Source organism: Charadrius vociferus, unplaced genomic scaffold (assembly GCF_000708025.1).
Source record: "Charadrius vociferus isolate BGI_N301 unplaced genomic scaffold, ASM70802v2 scaffold385, whole genome shotgun sequence".
NCBI classification, from domain to species: domain Eukaryota; kingdom Metazoa; phylum Chordata; class Aves; order Charadriiformes; family Charadriidae; genus Charadrius; species Charadrius vociferus.
In genome coordinates, this window is record NW_009648925.1 from 2,559,244 (window position 1) to 2,579,408 (window position 20,165).

General features: G+C 41.7%; 1 protein-coding gene across 1 annotated transcript in view; it reads right to left on the bottom strand.

Moving 5' to 3' along the window:
• Positions 1–20,165, bottom strand: part of KALRN (kalirin, RhoGEF kinase) — a 359,509-nt gene that overhangs the window by 185,601 nt on the left and 153,743 nt on the right. The window contains exons 12-13 of the mRNA XM_009887315.1: positions 17,233–17,402; positions 9,928–10,102 (exon numbers count right to left, since the gene is read on the bottom strand). Coding sequence (XP_009885617.1) covers positions 9,928–10,102; positions 17,233–17,402 — 345 coding nt within the window. The remainder of the gene's footprint in view (positions 1–9,927; positions 10,103–17,232; positions 17,403–20,165) is intronic.

Consider the following 20,165-nt stretch of genomic DNA (forward strand, 5'->3'; position numbering starts at 1 on the left):
AGAAGCAGAAAAGCAGATTTACTCAACCAAGAACCTGGGACCTCAGCTGCAGGGTGAAAGGCAGAGTGTGGACATCCTGAGGGGCTTCTATTTTTCTTCAGCTTGTCCCATTGCCCATTCCACTCAATTACCTTTAAATAATAGTTATCTCTACAGTCTCTTTGGCCCCATTCGCGATTCCAGCAGCCTCTGATTCATTCACATGTCGTAGCTGGAGTTCCTGGACTGTGAGGGCTTACTGGCAGATTTAAGTTATGGAGAAACAGTCGAAGTAGATGCTGGAGAAGGGTTTTACTAAATACATTTACATTTAGAGACAGATCCTCAGCTAAGAGTAATCAAAACCGAGGTGGTCTTGACCTTGTTTCAAACTACAAGCAATGGAATGAATTTAGAGTAAGCACAGGTTCCTACAGTCATGACAATAACACTTCAAGTTCAATGCAAAGCCCTTTCTGCTCTTTCTAAAGGAAAGACATGTGGTATAAGCGACTCAGAAGAATTTTATTTTTTATGAGCTATTAAAAATATTGCCTGTTTGAATTCATTGTATTGATTGTCAGGCTGCTAAAACATAATTATTTGAATTTTTGCAAGGATTCACAAAATACTTCCCCATTTCCTGTGAACATTCCCATGTGTGCACACTCAGGATGATGTCTAACAGCATTTATACGTGACAGCAACAGAAAAGATTAAAACAATCTAAGAATGTGCTACATTAGTTTGCTCTGACAGCCATTGATGCTATGATCGGGGGATTGTGATCAAAACAAAATCCTGTTTATGTCTATGGACATTATCCTCAGGAAAGGAAAATGCAAATCTTTCAGAGATCTGTTGGGGGGGGTTGACGATGGACACATGAAAGAAGCAACAAGTGTTTTCACAAGTGTGCTGAGATGCAGCGATTCTACAAAACTGCCTGGGTAAACCTCTCTGCTGTGGTGCTCTTTCTCTTAGTAACTTTTCCATTTGGCTGTGGAAGGCACACTGCGCAGCATCACTGTTATCATTAAACTGACAATAATTTCCACTCAAGCACAGGGAAATGGCTGTTCCCAAATGTACTGCTTTTTGCCCCTTAGGTATGAGTGTCCAAGACAGGTCCATCACCATCATTCAAGAGAGGGATTGCCTCCAAGTCAACCAGTGCTTCTCGTGCTCATGTTGGCAGCCAGCCTTCACCAGGGTCCCCACCCAGGAGCAGCTGCACCTAAATATTTACCTTCCTGTTAGCCATTGCAAGGCATTGAAGGGTTTATGCTCCATTGTCCACACCCCCCAGTTCAAAACAATGGTTCCAATTAAAGAGGAAAGGACAGTACAGGCAGTCAGACCACGAGCTGATAAACTCCTCGGGATGCAAGGCCAGTCCAGGGGGCTCCATGTCACACTGCCAGGATCGAGAACAGCAGCTAAGACTGCACCTAAGTGGCTCTGGACAGTCGGACAGGTCTAACAGGACTTGTTAGCCCAGTGCCAGTTCTGCCAGGGCCAGAAGCACAGCCACCAACAGAGGGGAGAAGGAAGGAAGGAGGGAAGCTGCCTCCGAGTGGGGGCTGAAGGAGTGACAATCATCCCATGTGCTGGATGAGGGGAAGAGAGGAAGGAATCAGGCACAGCAAGAGGTGGAACATCACTGAATTTGTCAGGCAAAGTGTGTACAGGAAGGTTGAGTACATTGCTCTGAGTAACTGAGACAAACAGATGGCTAGAAGGGAATCTAAAGCACACGAAGGCAAAGAAGCAATAGCAGAACTGTGATAACAACCCAGGTTTCCTAAATCCCAATCTGGTGCCCTATCCCAGAGACCATGCTGCTTTGCATATCTCATTAAGACATTTCCTTTTCTGCCTGTACAGCCAATGCCGCAAAATCCCAGCATCTTCTGTACTTCAAACCAGACCATTTGGAAATGCTCCCAGAGTCTGAATTTGAGTCCCTAACTGGTTTGACTTGGGCATAGGGAAAATGATTTATTTTTCTTCAGGAAGAAGCTGTAATTAGGCAGCTCTGTTAACTACAGATGTATATTTTTCAAGTCTAAAAAAGGACTTTGGATGCTTTCACAGATGGGTCAGGCATTGACATATATGGTGAAACTTGGACTGCATCAGACAAAAGCATCCTATCTCCTAAGCTGTGGTAAGAGCCAATTGGACTGTGCCTGTGTCAGGAATTGTCTCATAAATGAGGCTTACTTGGCCATGAACTTGTATAATTCCCTTTTGACTCAGAAGAATGGCTGATTAGCATTTACTCTGCTCATCTGCTAGGTTTTTGGTGGGAAGAACTGACAGCACTTCTTTTGTTTATTCACTTTACTTCCCAGTGTTTGTGATACTAAACAGACTTTAGCATCCCTCACACACCCTGAGAGAACCGAAGCCCCACCGCAAGAGAAGCCCTGAGCTCTTCTTCTCTGTTCTGCTGTGGCACGAGAGAGAGATTGTACCAAAGCAGAAGGGTCACGAGAGCAACAACAGTGGCAGTGCACAGGTCTGCAGTAGCAAAAGCAGCAGATATCCCCAGGTGCCCACACTGCTCCAAGGAAAGCTGCACACATGCCTTATTGTCAGCCACGCTCTGGCTGACTCCTTGGAAAGAGCCACGCACCTTCCCTACAGGTCACATAAGGTTGATGGCCAATAAACAGCTCCCTGTTACTAAAGAAAGGTCAAGTGACCCCAAGGGTACTAACGAGAGAGAAAGACACAACAAAGCTATTGATTGACAATGAGCCTAGAAATCTCATTTCTTCATTCTTCACCTGAAATAGATGCTCCGGCTACCATGATAATTGGAGGGGAACAAATGCTGGGAACCCAATCTAATATTAAATGAGATACATGAGATATCCTTATCAGAGCAGTGGAAGCAGCGCAAGAGTTAACTTCAGCTTGTGAGCACATACTGGGTTTGCGCTGAGCTCCATGCTACTATCACAAGGCTATAATAGATATATAGACTATGTCAGCCTGGTCTGTTTCTCATGCAGACACAGCAACCACAGTCTAGACCACATACTCTTTAGGCAAGAATCCTCCTAAAGCAGCAACTTAATATACCCAAATTCCCACTGCTGCAATACCGCTGCATTTGCTGCTTCCTGGATCTACCATGTTGTAACACCAGCAGGTAACATGACCAAAGGGAGAGAGACGTGTTCACCTTCAGTGCTGGAGAAAAAGGAGAGGTACAGAGAAGAGATACACAGGTGAAAAATAATAGCAGTAAGAATAACAACAGTAGCAGACCAGCCATCTCATGCCTGCATTGCAGCCTGATGGTGGATTAGGCCAAAGAGCCTACCCGAGCTGCAGCAGCTGCTGTGCAGGCAGTTGTACACATCTGGAATAATTTCATATCTAAATCCTAAGTATCTTTTTTTGATGCTGCTGCTGCGATTTTCTACAAAATGGTGCTGCTGAGTCTTGAATGCTGCTTACTTAGCCTTAATTCAGTGTTTGACACCTAAAGTCGTCTTGTTTAATGCCAACCAGAAAATGTTGTTTGCCAATTGAAGGAGGTGGAGAGGGGAAATGAGGAATCAAGCAAAAGAAAATAAATGGTATATGGCGAATGAATCACATAGGAGCTGGTATTTTAAAGTATGGGCTGAGGAAGGGCATATGAGGAGGAGGGAAAGTTAGTTCTATCCTGGGAGTAGAAGCTATCAACACAAAGAGAGTGGGCTTGTGAGAGGTATCTGAAAAAGAGTAAAGATGCTTGGGAAGAACAAGCAAATGTAGGAGGCAGATTGCAAGAGAAATGATGGTGCAAGTAGGAGGAGGAGCAAAGGTGAGAAGAGTGGGCAGATCATGGGGATGAGGCAGGACAGGAAGAACAGTTACACAGGCACAGGGCAGATCTGCACAGAGCTCAGAATCAAGAAAAGGGAATATCTACCTCATTTCAAGGTAAAAAAAGGTGGCAGCCATACAGCTGGGATGAACAGAGAGTGAGGATGGATGAGATGAGAGGTCAGATATGATCCAGGAAGGAATCAAAAAAAGGTAATTCTGACTCCTGGATGCTGAAGGAGTGTTTGCAAATGTAGAAAGAAAGGGGTTATAATGGAGTAGGGGAGACCAGATCTCTAAGGTACATACTAGAGCTTGGGCACCAGGGGCAACAGCACTTGACTCTGCTTCAGCATTCAGAGCAGGCTGGAAGAGCAGAGGACTGGATGCGACAGTACAAGTGGATCTATGAGCAGACTAATGCTGGTGGTATACAGTAGATGTAGGTAGGAAAGGGTGAATGAACCTGTCACTTCTACAGATCATGTAAGCAGAAAGTTTGCTGTTCCTTCTTCTCAGGTCTTGGTTTGGGCTGACACTGTGCAGTATGACAATACTGTCACCCATTTTTTTTTGACAACAGACAGAGATGCCACATTGGTTTAGTGGGGACCTGGGCCACTGAAGTGTGAAAAGCCTGTCACAGTGATGATTCTGCTCCGGTGCTTTTGGCTCCTGAATCCCCAAAATATCGAGAGCAACAATGGAATTCAGCTCCAAACGACAGGGTGCCCAGGACAGCTTAGAGCTTGCCTTTCCTTAAAATGAAGTGATGTGCTGTTTGAAAACTAGGTATGTATGGAAACGAAAACCAAAAGCTTACTAAGCGTGAGACATTATATGATTCCAGCTTATGAACAGAAGAGGCTGAAATTTTTCATCGTTCCCTTTCTTTCAAATGTATCTCAAGATCTCTGTAACTCTTATTTCTAATAAAGAAGCTCACATCTGAATGTCAGCTATAAGTCAGTGAGGGTCTATAAAACATCTTGTACCTTCACACAAGCAGCTAATTCACTTGAAAGATTCTGCTAGTGTTATAAACCTGGAATGGGAAACTCAAGTGAGTTGTAAATAACAGCAAAGTAAAGCACTGTGAAAACTGGCTCTTCTTCCCTTCTAAACTCACGCTCAGGGACGGATGCGAACAGCCAGAAGAGCCAGCAAATGAAACCAAGGCTGAAAAATTTAATTAGTGGGTGAAATGGAGCCAAAGAGATTGAATAGTGTAAAATTATATATCCAGCAGGTGAAGATTTTAGTGATCACAGGGCTTTCTGAACGATAACAAACAGCATACAAGATCAAATTTATATTATACGGAGGGAACCCCCATAATCCCTTCCAGGACTATGCCTTGGCCTAGGAACCATGCTGCTCTGAGACTACAGTGCACAGGCTCTGTCTAGCATTGCTCAGATCCACAGGCATTGCAGGAAACAAAACAACACACCCAAGGGAAGGAGCTGGGCAGCTCTGGGAAAGGGAGAGGGAAGTTTCTTTGGAGGTAACCAACAACTGTTGCCAGACAGGTATTGGCTGAGATCTTTCCTGTTCTCAGTCACGGAGTTTTATTGACACCTACCAAAGATATAAAGAAAAAATATGCAGAAAGACTTTGAATGACAGTAATTTTGTTAGGGGTTGCAACTCAGTACATTTTACCATTTATTTCTTATGCATTTACTCAGAATTTTAGTGTATATTAGCATTCATTCAAATAATGGTTAATAAACCTTTAAATGACTATTCCTGAAGCAAGGGACAAAGTATACTTGACAGATTTTACCGAGGATATAACTGTGGAATAAGACTGTACTTCATATGTATAGTGTGCTCAGTGTGGTGCCAGCACTGCTGCTAATGTCTGCCAGCTATCGTCCCTTGAGCCTTACACTCTATTTCCTCATAGTGGATCAGCTACCACGTCCACATCACATGAAATCTCCCAAGTTACTTGGTTGGCTGCATGAACTCAACTGAAGCCTGTATCATATAGAAAGACCAACCATATAATCCTAATGATCCCATCTTGTCTTGAAATGCGGAATGACTTGGGAAAGGAATAAAACATATCAGGCACCAAAGTCAGACACGTTTCCCATATAAAGAATGGGTTGTCATTTTACGGTTTTAAAACCTAAGGCAGAATAGCCTCCCATAGGGATAGCTAGGGTCTCTCACGTTTCTGTTATGTCTGTTTCCAGGTGTTGTCATAGTTTGGATTTCATAATCTACCCCAAGACCCAGAGTGTAAATATCAGTCAATATAATGAGATCAGGGCAAGAAAGAACAGGCAGCACATGCTATGTGCCTGTGGGTTCGTATCCAAATTCGTATCAGCCAAACCTGCCTTGACCCAAGTACAACACAAAAGCTGCCTGTGAGGCTTAAAAGTCCTTAGAAGTCCTAAATAAACACAGCTGGTCAACCCTGCCAAAGAAATAGGCAGGTGGCTTCTCTTTACGTAAAATACTTTTCCTCAAGACAAAATGCAACAATAGTTGGCAGTTTTCACCGAAGTACAAGAAAATGTCCAATGATGTCTAAATAGATGGAAGTAAGTGTTGCTTGTGCAGTAATCATTAATTCTGAAGCTTGTCTGGACTCCAAACCTCTGTCAAGAAGAGAAGATTATAGAAAAGCTCAAAAACCAGAAGGGCTACAAAGCAGATGGGTACAGAGCAAGTTTAGGAAGGAGTTCCAAATGAAAGGGTTATGTGATCTGCGGCATGGATTTTAATATCTGGGGAGAACAGTAAAAGCAGGAAAGTTTCCAAAGAACAAATAACAGTCAGACACTTTCCAAATAAAACTAAAGGTGAATCACTCAATTGCCATTTGTGAGTTTGAAAAATTCCGAATACTTTCAGTCTGCATAATTAATTACAAAAGAGAGAGAGAGGGTAGTAGGGAAAATTAACAAAATCAAAAATGTTTGGTACCAAAACTGGATGGAAAGAGACAATACGAGATGTAACTACTCTCTGGGACTGAGGTCTGTCGTGCAGCCTTCCCTGAAGCTGTTGGAAGCAGTTGGGCTCCCACAGCTGCATCCCTCTGGCTTCAACTAGAGAGATGCAAGTTTTTCCTCACACCAGAGTTCCCAGGGAAAGGTCCTCATCATAAGGGATTCCCTGGAGCACAAGAACCCCAAAACCCAAGAGTGAGAACACAGACTTGAGGGGAAAAAAACGGGAAACTCAATGCTTGACAAGACAGAAGCAGCAAAGAGGGCAAAGGCGTTCAAGTTTGGGTGGTGGAGGCCCCACTTTTTCCAGTCAGTCTGTGCGACTGTAGCAAGGAGAGAGATGAACATGGATGCAGCAGGTAGAGGGGTTTCATTAGGGATGTGTTCAATATGGCACTGCTCTTTGGACAGATGGAAGGGGGCTTATCTAGACTAGAAAAGGAGAAATTCATTCAACAACCATACTAGTACACACTGTTTCACTATTCTTAATCTATGCAGGATCTAGGCTATTATGGAAAATTAAAACTTAAATACATTTCCAGTCATAGCTCAAGCTACTTGTCTTTAGTAGAAAAAAATACTTAATTTCCTGTTTTAAATTTCATCATTTTTTTCCCTTAAGAGCATGGAATAGTCAGCAATTAGAAATACTACACACTTTTTAATTATGGTAATGACAAAATCTTTTTCCTTCTCAACAATGGCATGAGATAATTTTGTTAATTTTGATAACAGTTTCCTATTGACTTGGAATCTTTATTATACGGCTGAGGCAACTGACTGCAATCTACTTTCTAAGGATCATTACTGTGTCAATTTGAGCCAATTCAGCTGTTGTTTGAAATGCAGAGCACCCACGTGTCATTTAATATTTTATTTCAAATTGCCTTCCCTTTTATTATCTATCAAACTGTTTTTCTTGTTTAAGCACTAAATGTACTTATAAAATTTAAGATACTGACCTGGATATATTTTTCATTGTGTCTTCAGTTATAAATTAAATATCATAATTATTCTGAAATGAAACATATTTTTCAGAAAGAGGGAGCTTTCTAAATAAAATCATCTGCCCGTAGGCTCCCTATGAAACATGTTCTCAGATTTCCTTGTAACATTAATCTTGCAGAGGGAATTCAGATGTTCTTATGATAAAAAATAGCAAATGTACATTGACAACTAAGCGGTGATTTCCTTTAAAATCCTTTCTAGCTCATCTGATTTTAGAAGACTCTGAAGCACATTTCCAATTTTAAATATCTTAATGTATCACAGCCACTCCAAATGTGTCTGTGAATACACAGGAGTAGGATTCATATAGAAACAAAACAGAGGGATCCACATAGTATTCCCATCTTTGGCATCACATATGGAGGGGATTAGGATAAGTCACATCATCTCCTGATGCCTCTGTTACCCCATGAGTAAAGCAATCCATGGTGGTAATGGCCTTTGGGATCTTTGATTGAAAGACTATACACAAAGAAAAAGAATTTGAAAACTGTGATTGTTATTTTTGTTATTTTTTTTTTTAAGGATCTTTACTTAAACCAGCATAATTCCAGGTTCAGACCTAGAATTTGCAGTGAAACAGGCGGAGATCTTAATGAATGACTCACATGGGTTCGCCATATACTGCCTACAGACACATCCACATGTTCCAGAAGCACATACTGTTTTTCTTTTTTTTTTTGCTTCATTTTTGAAAACGCAGGTGCAGTTTATAGGTATGTACAAGTATACGCATTCACACCCCATTTATATCTTTAGAGTAAACATCTCAATTATTCAACATTTGCCACACCATTGTATCAAAATATCTTCTATTTAAATATAGGAGATACTACAGTTCACGCAGCCTCCTGAATTTTGAATGTAGCATTCTTAAGGCAAAGTATGTTATCTGACACGAAATACATACATTTGTACTTGTACACACATACTCACAAAGAATACGGTCAATATCAAGGATGCTGTGTGTAACTGGTAAGTAAAGTGAAACTATTCTAATTTACATCAATAACAAGCACTGTAGAACAGACTTCAGGACAATACCTATCTCGCAGTCACAACAGGAAAGCTCAGATACTCCTCACTGGTTTCTATCTCTGGCATCCAATTATAGATCAAGACACCTAAAAACTTCTGTTTCCAGCCTTTTATTCCACTAGAATTCATCACGTCATGTCTTAAAATAAACACTTACGAAGTATAACGCAGCATTCTAAGGCTCCTATTAATTACCAGCACCCACCTTGAGAATACCTGCAGATTTACAAACAATACTTTCAGGAATGTATCATCATAAAACACTTAAAGGTGTTTCATGAACTGAACAAGTACCAGTGGGACACAGTAGAAGGAACACACCCCAGAATGGACATAAGTGCTGACACATGGCTTTTACAGATATTGTGCACAAGTTAATTTACATGTTGGTTTTTTTGCATCATTTCCTATCAGAATTACAACAAGTAATTAATGAGATTGGCTAGAGTCCCTTCAAAGTTTCTCTGTCCAAGAATACCTCAATTATTAATGTTTTGATGAGTTTTCCATCCGGTGCTTTTGCTTTCAAAACAGAAGTACAAAACAAAACTGAAAGACCTTTTTTGCATGAGGACATAAAAATACATTTTATCTCCCCCCACCCTTTTTTTTCTTTCCTTTTTAAATAATGATGCTTAAAAAGCCCATCTTTTAAATATCCTTTCCTTTCATGCATAACATGTTTTTTTCACTTGGTGGCTTAAAGCCAAGCATGTATCTGTTTGCTTGCATCTATATTTATGTCTGAAGAGACAAACCTCATTAATAAGCAATACAGAACATTCAAATCCCTGAGTGACTAGTGTCAATAAAGAGTTATAACAGGGGCATCTTATAAAGCTTCTCTGCAAAGCAGGCAGAATCTCAGCGTAGTCAGTTAAGCAGACACGAATCTATTTTGGTGCATTCCAACAGTATATCCTAAAGCATATTTTTAGCTTCAACATGCCGAATTTAAAACCTGGTTGTAACTCGCTGTCTTGCTCACTGGACAGCTGAGCACAACCAAACAGCTCCAGGTGTACCCTAACAGAGTATGTTTATATATACTCCCTCTCCCACAGCTCTACCTTTCTCAGGTCATGCAGCCAGCTCTTACCTCAATGGTGTACTGTTCAAAAATCCGGAGCTGAAGGAAAATGTCTAGCTTAATCTTCCTCTCATGGAAGAGCTCTTCCATCTGTACCTGGGCCTCGTCGAGCTGCTGAAGGACAGATTCAATGTGGCTGATGGAACTATTGTGTGGAGTCTTATTGTTGGAAACGGCGGAGTCCCTGTAGCAAGGCAGAGAGCATGGTTAAAGCTGAGCTTTAAGGCAGGCAAAAGAGCAAGAACTACACATTTGTGATTCTGCGTGCTGCTGAGAAGCAAACCCAAGCACAAGGGGCTGAGGGAAGGTGTATGCAACACTCATCTCTTCTACTCGCTGAAATCCTGCGGCTCCTGAGCTCAGCACAAAGTTTGAACAAGGGGATCATCCTTTCTTGTGTCATGACACTGCATCCTTGCACACTTGGGAGGGGGAGGGGAGGAGAATGACACACCAATCTCAATGGCTGTCTTGAGGAGACTGGCTGGCAATCCCTGTTAATCCTACAGAGAGACCTGCTCCAGCCTACACTCATACCAAGCTCAGAGATACTATTTAGCCACCTGGACCTTTACAAGTTAATTTTGTGCATTTGCTTTATTACTTACAGATTAATTGAACCTGAATTGCCAGCATTTTAGACCAAGGGGTAGGGATACCTTGATTTTCTCTGGATTACGTAGCACAGCAATAGTTGCAGAATACAGTGCAAAAAACTACACTGAAGGGAAATACCTTTCAAACACTGTAAGGGAGACTCTGACTTGTCTTTTTGCTTGGGTAAGTGAAATGAGACATGCCTGTGACAGGTCAGATACTGCTCCATCTACACCTTCCGTATACAGGCAGCAGAAGAGAACTAGCCCTTTAACTAGTGGGCTAGAACCAAGGGGAAGTTTGCTGTACCTGAAAGAAGTCTTAGCATGGACATAGGATGGTCCTGACAGTTTCTTTTCTGTTTACACTCTCACATATATTAATAGGCTCACCTACAGTCTGTTATATCTTCAGTAAATTCTTTTTCAGTGAGTGTTTCATGGATAAAGAGTTTTTGCAGACATAAAGAGCTGAAATTTATCCTTGAATGTGCCGCAAAAGGTCCCCCAACTTTAACAATAACCAGAAAGGAAGTTCTGAAGTCATAATTTAATCTTGGCTTTGGTACTTCAGCTAAACCAAGATTTAGATACAACAGTTTTCTCTGTCCATCCCGCTCAAAGGCATGTGATAGCAGCTGCACTGCTTGGCATACTTAAGCCAAGCCAACTGAAAACCCTATCAACTACACTGTTGGAAAGACCTGTGCGCTGGTAGGATAACAGGATGAGGTAGGTAATCCAGCAGGTCTTATCATCAATATTTCCTATCAATCACCAGTTCTGCCTTGGAGAAGATGGGGGGACAATTAAAAATCCAACAGCACATACTGAACTATTGGTGCACCAACAAACTCACATGTGTGCAGCAAACTGGCTGACAATATTGGAAGACAAGCAAAATGTCAGTAATGCCGCCAGGTTACTGCATTGTCCCACAAGGACCAAATGTGGCTGGGAGCCAGTCTTCTGGTCAGCTAACCTGGGCTGCTGAGTAGATGTGCCCGAAGAGTCTCCCCACTGGAGAATAGTGCTAGTGTGTTCCCAATTTTTAGGTTTTTATTTCCCTTTTCTGGGTTGAATTTTCCCTCCATAAACACCTAGCAAAGCATTCGTAGTTTTCTACAGAACTTGACTGAAATGCTTGTGCTTTGCTCTTTGCAAATTGTCATCACGTAGGGTCAGATCAAAACAACATACAGCCAACTTAAATGTTAATTGAACACTGTCAGTGAGCATAATTGAGAAAAAAAAAGAAGTATAACTAGTCACTGACACACAGAGTCATTTTAGGTAAGTTTAAAACACACCTTTGAGGTTCTAAGGCAACAAAACACACGTTATTCTGTTTTCATTATGTGTCTTGAAGGAACAGAAAAAGCATTTGCCTGAATATCTGAAGCCTCAGAATAAAATAAAAAAATATGGACTACTATTAACTGCACAGTAGTTTGCTTTTTGGATGTATTTCACCTCTTTTACCTGAAATACTTTACATTTGATACACTGAACTTCAGATGCTGCAGCATTATTCTGAAGCAAGTGCTAGCAACTTCCCTTGCTCATAAGGGAATAAATATCAAACCAATATTACTCTCTCCAGGTGATACAGTTTCTGCCCCACTCTGTCAGTATTGTGTTTTCACCTTCTTGGTGACCACAAGGTCTCTCTGCCTCCACATTCAAGCTGTACAAAGGAAGGATGAACACAGATAACAAGGGGAGATTCTGAAACTACAGCTTAATCTGAGGCCACATTCAATCAAGTTCTGTTTCCTTCAGTCAGCACCTGTCTTCTATAAAAGGACATGAAATATGTCTTCATTCAAATGCAGGATTATTACTATTCATATATTATCTAAATGACTCCATGAATTATTCAAGACTGGTGTTGAACAATCTCTCACGGGATCTAAAGGCACACTTGGTTTTAGAAATTCTTTTTCATTAAACATTCGCTCTTCAAATCAAGCCACACTTGCATTTCAGTGGCTGATGCAATACAAAAAATTAAGTGTTATAATCTGGTACTTTTTTGCAGTCTCCTCAGATAAAGCCCTGACAATCCCTATATAGTCTGGTTTGAGAAAGATCTCCTTCAAGAAAAAGAAATTTCTGAGATTGGATACTTCTGCCATAAGATTTCTTGCTTAGTCTGGCGATGAGAAATTCTGGGAAAGAATTCATACAAGATCCTTAGTATTCTCTGAAATGTTATGCATTAGAGTTATAAAATGCAGGGAAATTATTGAAAAAAGTACCAGATAAACTTTGGGGAATTTAAAATTGGGCTTAGTGCATTGCTGTTGAGTTTGTTCGGTGTTGCCACTTCCAGTGCCTTAACTGGGAGAGAGCTTAGTGAAACGTACCCATTATCATAGAATCATAGAATGGTTTAGGTTGGAAGGGACCTTGAAGATCATCGAGTTCCAACCCCCCTGCCCTGGGCAGGGACACCTCCCACCAGCCCAGGTTGCCCAAGGCCATGTCCAGCCACATCCTCCAGGGATGGAGCCTCAACATCTTCTCTGGGCAGTCTGTTCCAGTGTCTCACTGCCCTCAGAGTGAAAAATTTCTTCCCAATATCTAATCTAAATCTCCCCTCTTCCAGTACGAAGCCATTCTCCCTCATCCTGTCACTCCATGCCCTTGTAAAAAGTCCCTCCCCAGCTCTCCTGGAGCCCCTTTAGGTACCAGGAGGCCGCAATAAGGTCTCCCTGGAGCCTTTTCTTCTCCATACATAAAACATCCACACTTTCCTCCCACCCCACTCGTCTTCCTCGCAGCTCCTCAGCCCTCCCATCTGGCTCAGCCCCCCGCAGCATCCAGCCTTGACATCCTCCTTCGTCCTTGCGCGAGCCCCTGACCAGCTTGCCCTCATCTGCAGGGCCGTGATGGGCTGCCTCAAAGTCTGTGCGTGGTGCCTGCAGCTTGTGTCTGCTGGAGGCCTCGTAAATCTGTTTTGTCTCTTTTTTTTTTTTTTTTTTCTCCCTCTCAGCATCGCTTTTACACAGCAGAGCTCTCTTTGGGCATCTCCTGCCCTGCAATCAAGAGCTACCCAGCCCATCCGCGCGGCAGGAGGCCTCTCTCACAGAATTCACAGAATTGTTAGGGTTGGAAGGGTCCTCTGGAGATCATCTAGTCCAACCCCCCTGCCAGAGCAGGGTCACCTACAACAGGTTGCACAGGATGGCGTCCAGGTGGGTTTTGAATGTCTCCAGAGTGGGAGACTCCACCACCTCTCTGGGCAGCCTGTTCCAGTGCTCCACTACCCTCAAAGTAAAGAAGTTCCTTCTCATGTTAAGATGGAACTTCCTATGTTCAAGTTTATGCCCATTACCCCTCGTCCTATCACTGGGCGCCACTGAAAAAAGACTGCTCCCATCCCCCTGGCATCCTCCCATTAAGTATTTGTATGTATTAATAAGATCCCCCCTCAATCTTCTTTTCTCTAGACTAAAGAGACCCAAGTCCCTCAGCCTTTCCTCATAAGAAAGGTGCTCCAGTCCCCTAATCATCTTCGTTGCCCTTTGCTGGACCCTCTCCAGCAGTTCCCTGTCTTTCATTATCAAAAGCTCATATGCTGAACTGCTGGAAAGAAAGAAAGCAAGATCCATAACTCTTCACTGTCTTTTTTCTTGCCCCTAACATTCCTGTTCTTTCACATCTCACTGGAGCAAGTCATTGTTTTGCCTTTCACAGATGTACAGAAATACTGTCCCCAGAAGCACTCCTAGAAACATGGTCCGAAAGATTTGCTTCGTGTTGACTACTAAGAACGATGATCACCTCAGTAAAACTTTAATAAGGAAGAGTGAAAAAAGTGTTTCCAATGCAAACCATGACACATACAGTGCTGCTAGCCAGGCCTGTCATGAAAGGCCCTGAAGACCTTCTATGAAGAGCAGTCCCAGGCATTGTATTTAATTAGTTCAGGCACCTGAGCTTTTCCTAAGCTATCTGGAGGGGAGACAGAGTGCTATTACACAAATGACCTCCTCTAAACTCCTATCTGTTCTCTCAGAGGTAAGGACAAGAAACGTAAAATTTTTGAAAGCCCCATTAATTTTATGGGTTTTAACCTGTGCTATGACGTGCTTGATAATAGCAGTGTATTTCATTCTCTTCATTGTTGTAGTGTTTGCAATCTTCAGCTATTCTTCATGGCAGGTACAAGGTGATCCACACTATGAAATTCAATGCTTTGTTTAAGAAAGATTGCAGCAATTCTATTTTTTCCTCCTTTTCTTTATCTGTGTGTTCTTTACTTTTGCCGGCAGCCACAAAAGCTGTTTGAGTGGACACACACAGAAGTGGTTTCATCTTTTTCTTACACAGTTCTGCTTCACTTTTTGAAAGAGCCCAAGATCGCATTACGGGCTTTGCAGTTAGTCAGAGTGCTCAAAAACAACACTTGAATCTGAGATCGTCTTGACAGTTCAGCTCTGCAAATCTTTGCGTGCATTCAGGGCTTCTTTCCTTCAGACAACTGTTCTCTCTGTGTTTGGCCTTATCTTTATCAGAAACAGGGGATCACTTTGCACAAATATGTGCACCCTGTTCCACCTTGCTCACTGCCCAGAATACAAGCCAGACCCCAAAACCATCTCTTTGTTAAATACAGCTGCCACAAAACCTGTCTTGGCATTTCACAAATGTTTAGGCATGACATGAATGAAAAAAAAATCTCAAACCTGAGGCCACCCTTACTCTTCACAGACTGAAACTAAGAAAGGACTAAGTTTACATTAAAAAAAGCTGAAGTCCCACACTCCATCTCCCAGTTCACCTCTTCCACATGATCTTGCAGCCACTACAGGAGCCTTTCTCCAAAAACTGCTATTCATACTGATGCTCCACCGACTTCTCAGCTCCAAATATTGCCTTGGCCACTCTCCAACCCTGCATGCAGTTTTTGTACTGACTCAGGTGCAGGCAAAAAGACTTCAGGCCAATACCACAGCCTGCACCAGGACTCCTTCAATATAGACACTTTCTGCAGCCCCACAAACCACCTCACACTCCACCTGATGGGCTTACACAGGGTTCCTTCAGGACCACGGGTGCTCATGCTGAGATGATGTTATGCTAATAGGCAAGATAAACAACAAAAAAAATCTTTAGTCCAGAATTTCACTGCCATTTTTTGTGATCTCACAGTAATGCCCTAAAATTTTCAAAGTTTTCTTGCTTAAAGGGAAACTGCCATGCAGACCTCTGACTGACCTGTTATGGCCGGCCATACAAACATTCTTATCTCTAATCCCCTTCCTCCAGCAGCTCACTTAGCAAACACAGCATGTTTCCTTCCTATTTGTCTCATCAGTGAAGATGAATAGATGGATGGAGCCTAGCTATGTCTACTTGTGATCCTTCCTTTCCAACTCTGGTCTCAACAAGCAACAGCACAGCTCGGGTCCTTCACTCTCCCCCTGTGATGCAGGCAAGCCATGTACATACAGCAAGACCAGGCATTTACACATCCTCTTCTGTGTGGCTGCCTAGGGCTGAATGAAAAATCAAAACCTAGAGACGCCCTTCCAAATCTCTATTTTCTTTTTTTTCCTGACCCAGTGAAGAAGACTCCACATCCAGGGTGATAGGAAAAAATACAGAGGACAACTCAGCACATGGCTGTAGTAGAAGACTCAGGGACTCCAGGAGGGGTCTCAAGGGCAGAGCTCCACCAGAGTGCTTCATGATCTTCTCTGCTCTAGAGCACCTTAGGCTTTTCCTATGACGGCTCGTGACTTCCTGCACTTCTTGTGTGAGAACTGAAGGCTTTCCTTAGGAAAGCTCAGGGTGGGGAGGATGACATAACTCTCTGGGACAGTCTCTGGTGAAATGCATAAGACCTGACAGATTTGTATATTATATACATATACAGAACGTACACACTATGTACATGTACCTAAGGACACTCTGTAACAATCAAAAGATCTAAAGAATAAGTGTTGTATTCGTCTTGGTTTTGAGTTCAGCAACATCACTAGAAGGCAGGAAAACTCCACTGCTGTCAACAAAGTCAAACCCACAGAAAATCACTGTAAAGAAGAACAAATGAGAGAGATCTCACAACTACAAATTTTGTGCAAGCTTGCTGTGCTCTCTGCAAACATTTGTTCTACTATACTTACAGAGAAAGCGAAAAAAAACCCACCAACTTCTTGGAGTCGGTCCCTTCATGTTTTTTAAATCAGGTAAAATGAGCTGTTTTAATTCATAATGCAAGCAGAGCTGGCTCTTTGACAGTATGAATAAACCTCACACAGACAAAGATAAATAGAAGAGTGCTGCATGCAAAATGAAAGAGTGAAGATTGTTAGACACCTGTATATTTTATTAAGAGGAATACACTTCTACACCAGGAGTAACCATATAAATCACAAGGCCTCAGGTCACAACCATTTAACAATCTTCTATAAATACCAACTCAAAATATTCACCTGAAATACATTTGTTTCAATTCGCTTCACTGTGCCTATAAATAATCTCTCTGTCAAACAGGAACCCATGCTGATTTACAGACTACTCTAATCAGTCTGCACAAATCACTCCTTGCAATTTCAAGAAAATACTCAAAGAATTTAATGAATCATAAATAAGCAAAGAATTAATAAACACCCCAATTAATCCTAACTTACAGCCCCTATTTATGCACACCTCAACCACAACATACATCAGATTTCTCAACACCTGTCTCCAGGTGGATGCTTACCTGAGCTGTTGGATTAGATCTTCCCCTTCTTTAATAACATTGAGGGTAGCATCCAAGGTGGCTGTTTGTTGCTGCTGAAACTGCTTGATAAGCTCCTGAACCGCATCCACAGAATCAGCACAGACATCCTCTAAGAGCTCCTTCTGCAGATCTTCCATCCATGTCCACAGCTGGGAAAGAGGGGAGGGAAACATAAATCAGAGAGGGATTGAGATTTAACCCTTTTGCTCTCTAATTCCAGATCAGTAAGCATTAACTAGGGCTGCATGTTTCACATGAAAACTGACCTCAAGTTTCTAAAAACAAAAAGATACATTGGTTATTGATTGTGGTTGATACAATTCCATCTTAAGCAACAAAACAAAATAAATATAATATCGGGTATTTTTTTCCAAATTTAGTTTGCATTTCAGTTTATTATATGTCAGTAACTAATTATATTATTCTGATTAACTCCTTAAACAAGTAACAAATTACAATTCCCTACAGCTGTGATAACCTAACCCTTTCAGGAGCTTTGTGCTATTAATTTCACATGCAGCTGAAGCCTGTTGCAGAACTGAGATCTAAAATCTTTGGTATGTAAGCATAGTACTGATTGTAGCCTAACTGTACCTGCTCAGCTATGCCTTCCCAGGCACAAGGTTTTGTGGAGGGTTTGGGGTTTTTTTTGTTTGTTTTCCAAAATGCACTGCAGACTCTGCTTTTTTTACTTTTGGAAAATCCAAACATAGGAGGCAGCAATATCACTAATCAATCCCATGCAGAGCCATTAATTTTAAATAGTCTTGACTACCAATTTCAAAACAACAACAAATCATTTGAGTAAGCACTTGGATGAGAATTCCCAGCCAGCTGTTCATCAGAGATCTGGACAGTGGCAGGCGAACCCCAGCAGCCTCTCGTTGGCTGTAAAGGCTTAAAGTGAACGGAGGTTTCCCCTTTAAGCTTGCTCTGAAAAGTGAGTGTAAAATTGCACCAACTGAGCTGGCAATCTGCCAGCAAATCCTAATGACTCCACCAGAGAGACTATTTTCTGTGCCATGCCTGCCCCATTAACCCACATTCTGCTGGTATATTCTGCAAGGTAGCAGAGAAGTACAGGAGTGGGAAACAACACGTTGCACCGCTGCGCTGGGAAATGTCAAAGGACGCTGTATTGGTGGCAGCGGGGCTGCACTTCTGCCTCCTGTCCCAGGGAGCTGCAGAGCAGTTTGTCTCAAAGGGAGCTAGAGGTACACACGAAGCAGACGACAGACGTTGTGTGGGGGTGGCAAAAGAGCTGGTAAAAACGCTTCTGTTCAGAACGAGGCGCTCTGGATCCCCATCCTACAGTATTGCTTCTGAGATTGCAAATTCTGGACGTCCACGGAAAATGAGAGGAGGAGAGGGACGTCTTAAGCACCAGCTGGCATGGCTTCTCACCATTAGTGTCCAAACTTAAGGCCAGTCATCGACTGTTACACGATACACACGCTACTGACTTCAAGGATATCACCCTGATCTAAACCAAAATAGTCAAAATCAGAACCTGTCCCAGTAATGCTCATGATACCAGAAAAGGGAGAGTGCAGCTGCCTGTGCTCTGTCCCCACCTCTGCTACTGACCTCTTACTTGACAGACTTACAAAAACACGTTTTAAAACATATGCTTAATTTGAAGGCTTTTCAGTTAGGTTTTCAGAGTCAGCTTTGAATATTTTGGGTAAACGCCTCTGTTTATTCATAAATAGCATAATCATAATGACCTACCCTACTACTGGCCTAAAATGGAATGTCTTTACTCAGGTTATTTACATACTTTCACATACACAGCAGAAAGGCATGCTATAAAAAGGTAACTATTAATAAAGGAAACAAATATAATCAAGTAGTCAGGCATGTGAAATAGATGAAAGAACGAAAACCTATTTAAAGAACCAAACAGTGAGCTTTTTCATTTGGAGCCTGATTCCAGGTTCCGAAATGCATTAATGCCTTTATATATGAATTACATTCAGAATTTTCATGGTTTTTGATCTGATCCCTGCACCCACTCACACAGTAGGGACAGCTGTACTATAACAGGCGAAGACCAGGTTGGTTGGGAATATTACTTTCTCTGCTTATCAGATCTTCAAGTAATAGAGCACTTTGTAAATATAGAAGAGAAAAATGGCCATGCATGTAAATCATTCTGTTTTGAGTTGGGAAAACCAGTAGTATTTTAATTTCTTGCTGTTCTTTGTCATATTTCATTTTTCCACTAAAAATCACAAAAAAAGCTCAGGGAATTTCCTTCAGAAAATGAAAGTGAAATCAAGAACTTGCCTCATTGTTAGGAATCTGCTGCTTTCTTGAAATTATCAGATTAGAAAGGGCAGAGGAGAAAGTTTCTAATCCCTGCTGCAACTTCAGAGGAAAACCCTGTTTTCAAAAGTGTCTCCAGAACCCAATTTTCAGCAGCAGCCAAGAGGATTTGGATGTTTGAGATCCTTAGTTACTTTTTGAGAACGCTTCTAAATCAAAGCAGTTTTGAAATACTTATACATAAACTACTGTACTCACCTGGAACCAAAACACTCATTAATTTCAGAGAGCACTCAAGTATATTAACTCATATTAGCTTCAGATTTTTCCATTAATGACCTCTGATTATAAGGATTTGCATAATAAAATCTATCAGAATCTAGGTCATCCTTGACTCAGAGGCCTATAATCCTTTAGACTCCACCAATCCCTGAGAAATCCTAATACAAAGATCAGTCAATATTAATAAGATTAGGAAGATCTTTCAGTAACAATTTACAATAGGAACTTGATTCAAAAACCTGCTAGGTTATGTGCTGCTAACTAACTAACAGCACCTGAAATAAATTACTACCAAGCTCCACTTGTGAATGCCAGAGCAATGAAAAGATGAACCACATGTCACTGCAACACCAGAGTCAGAA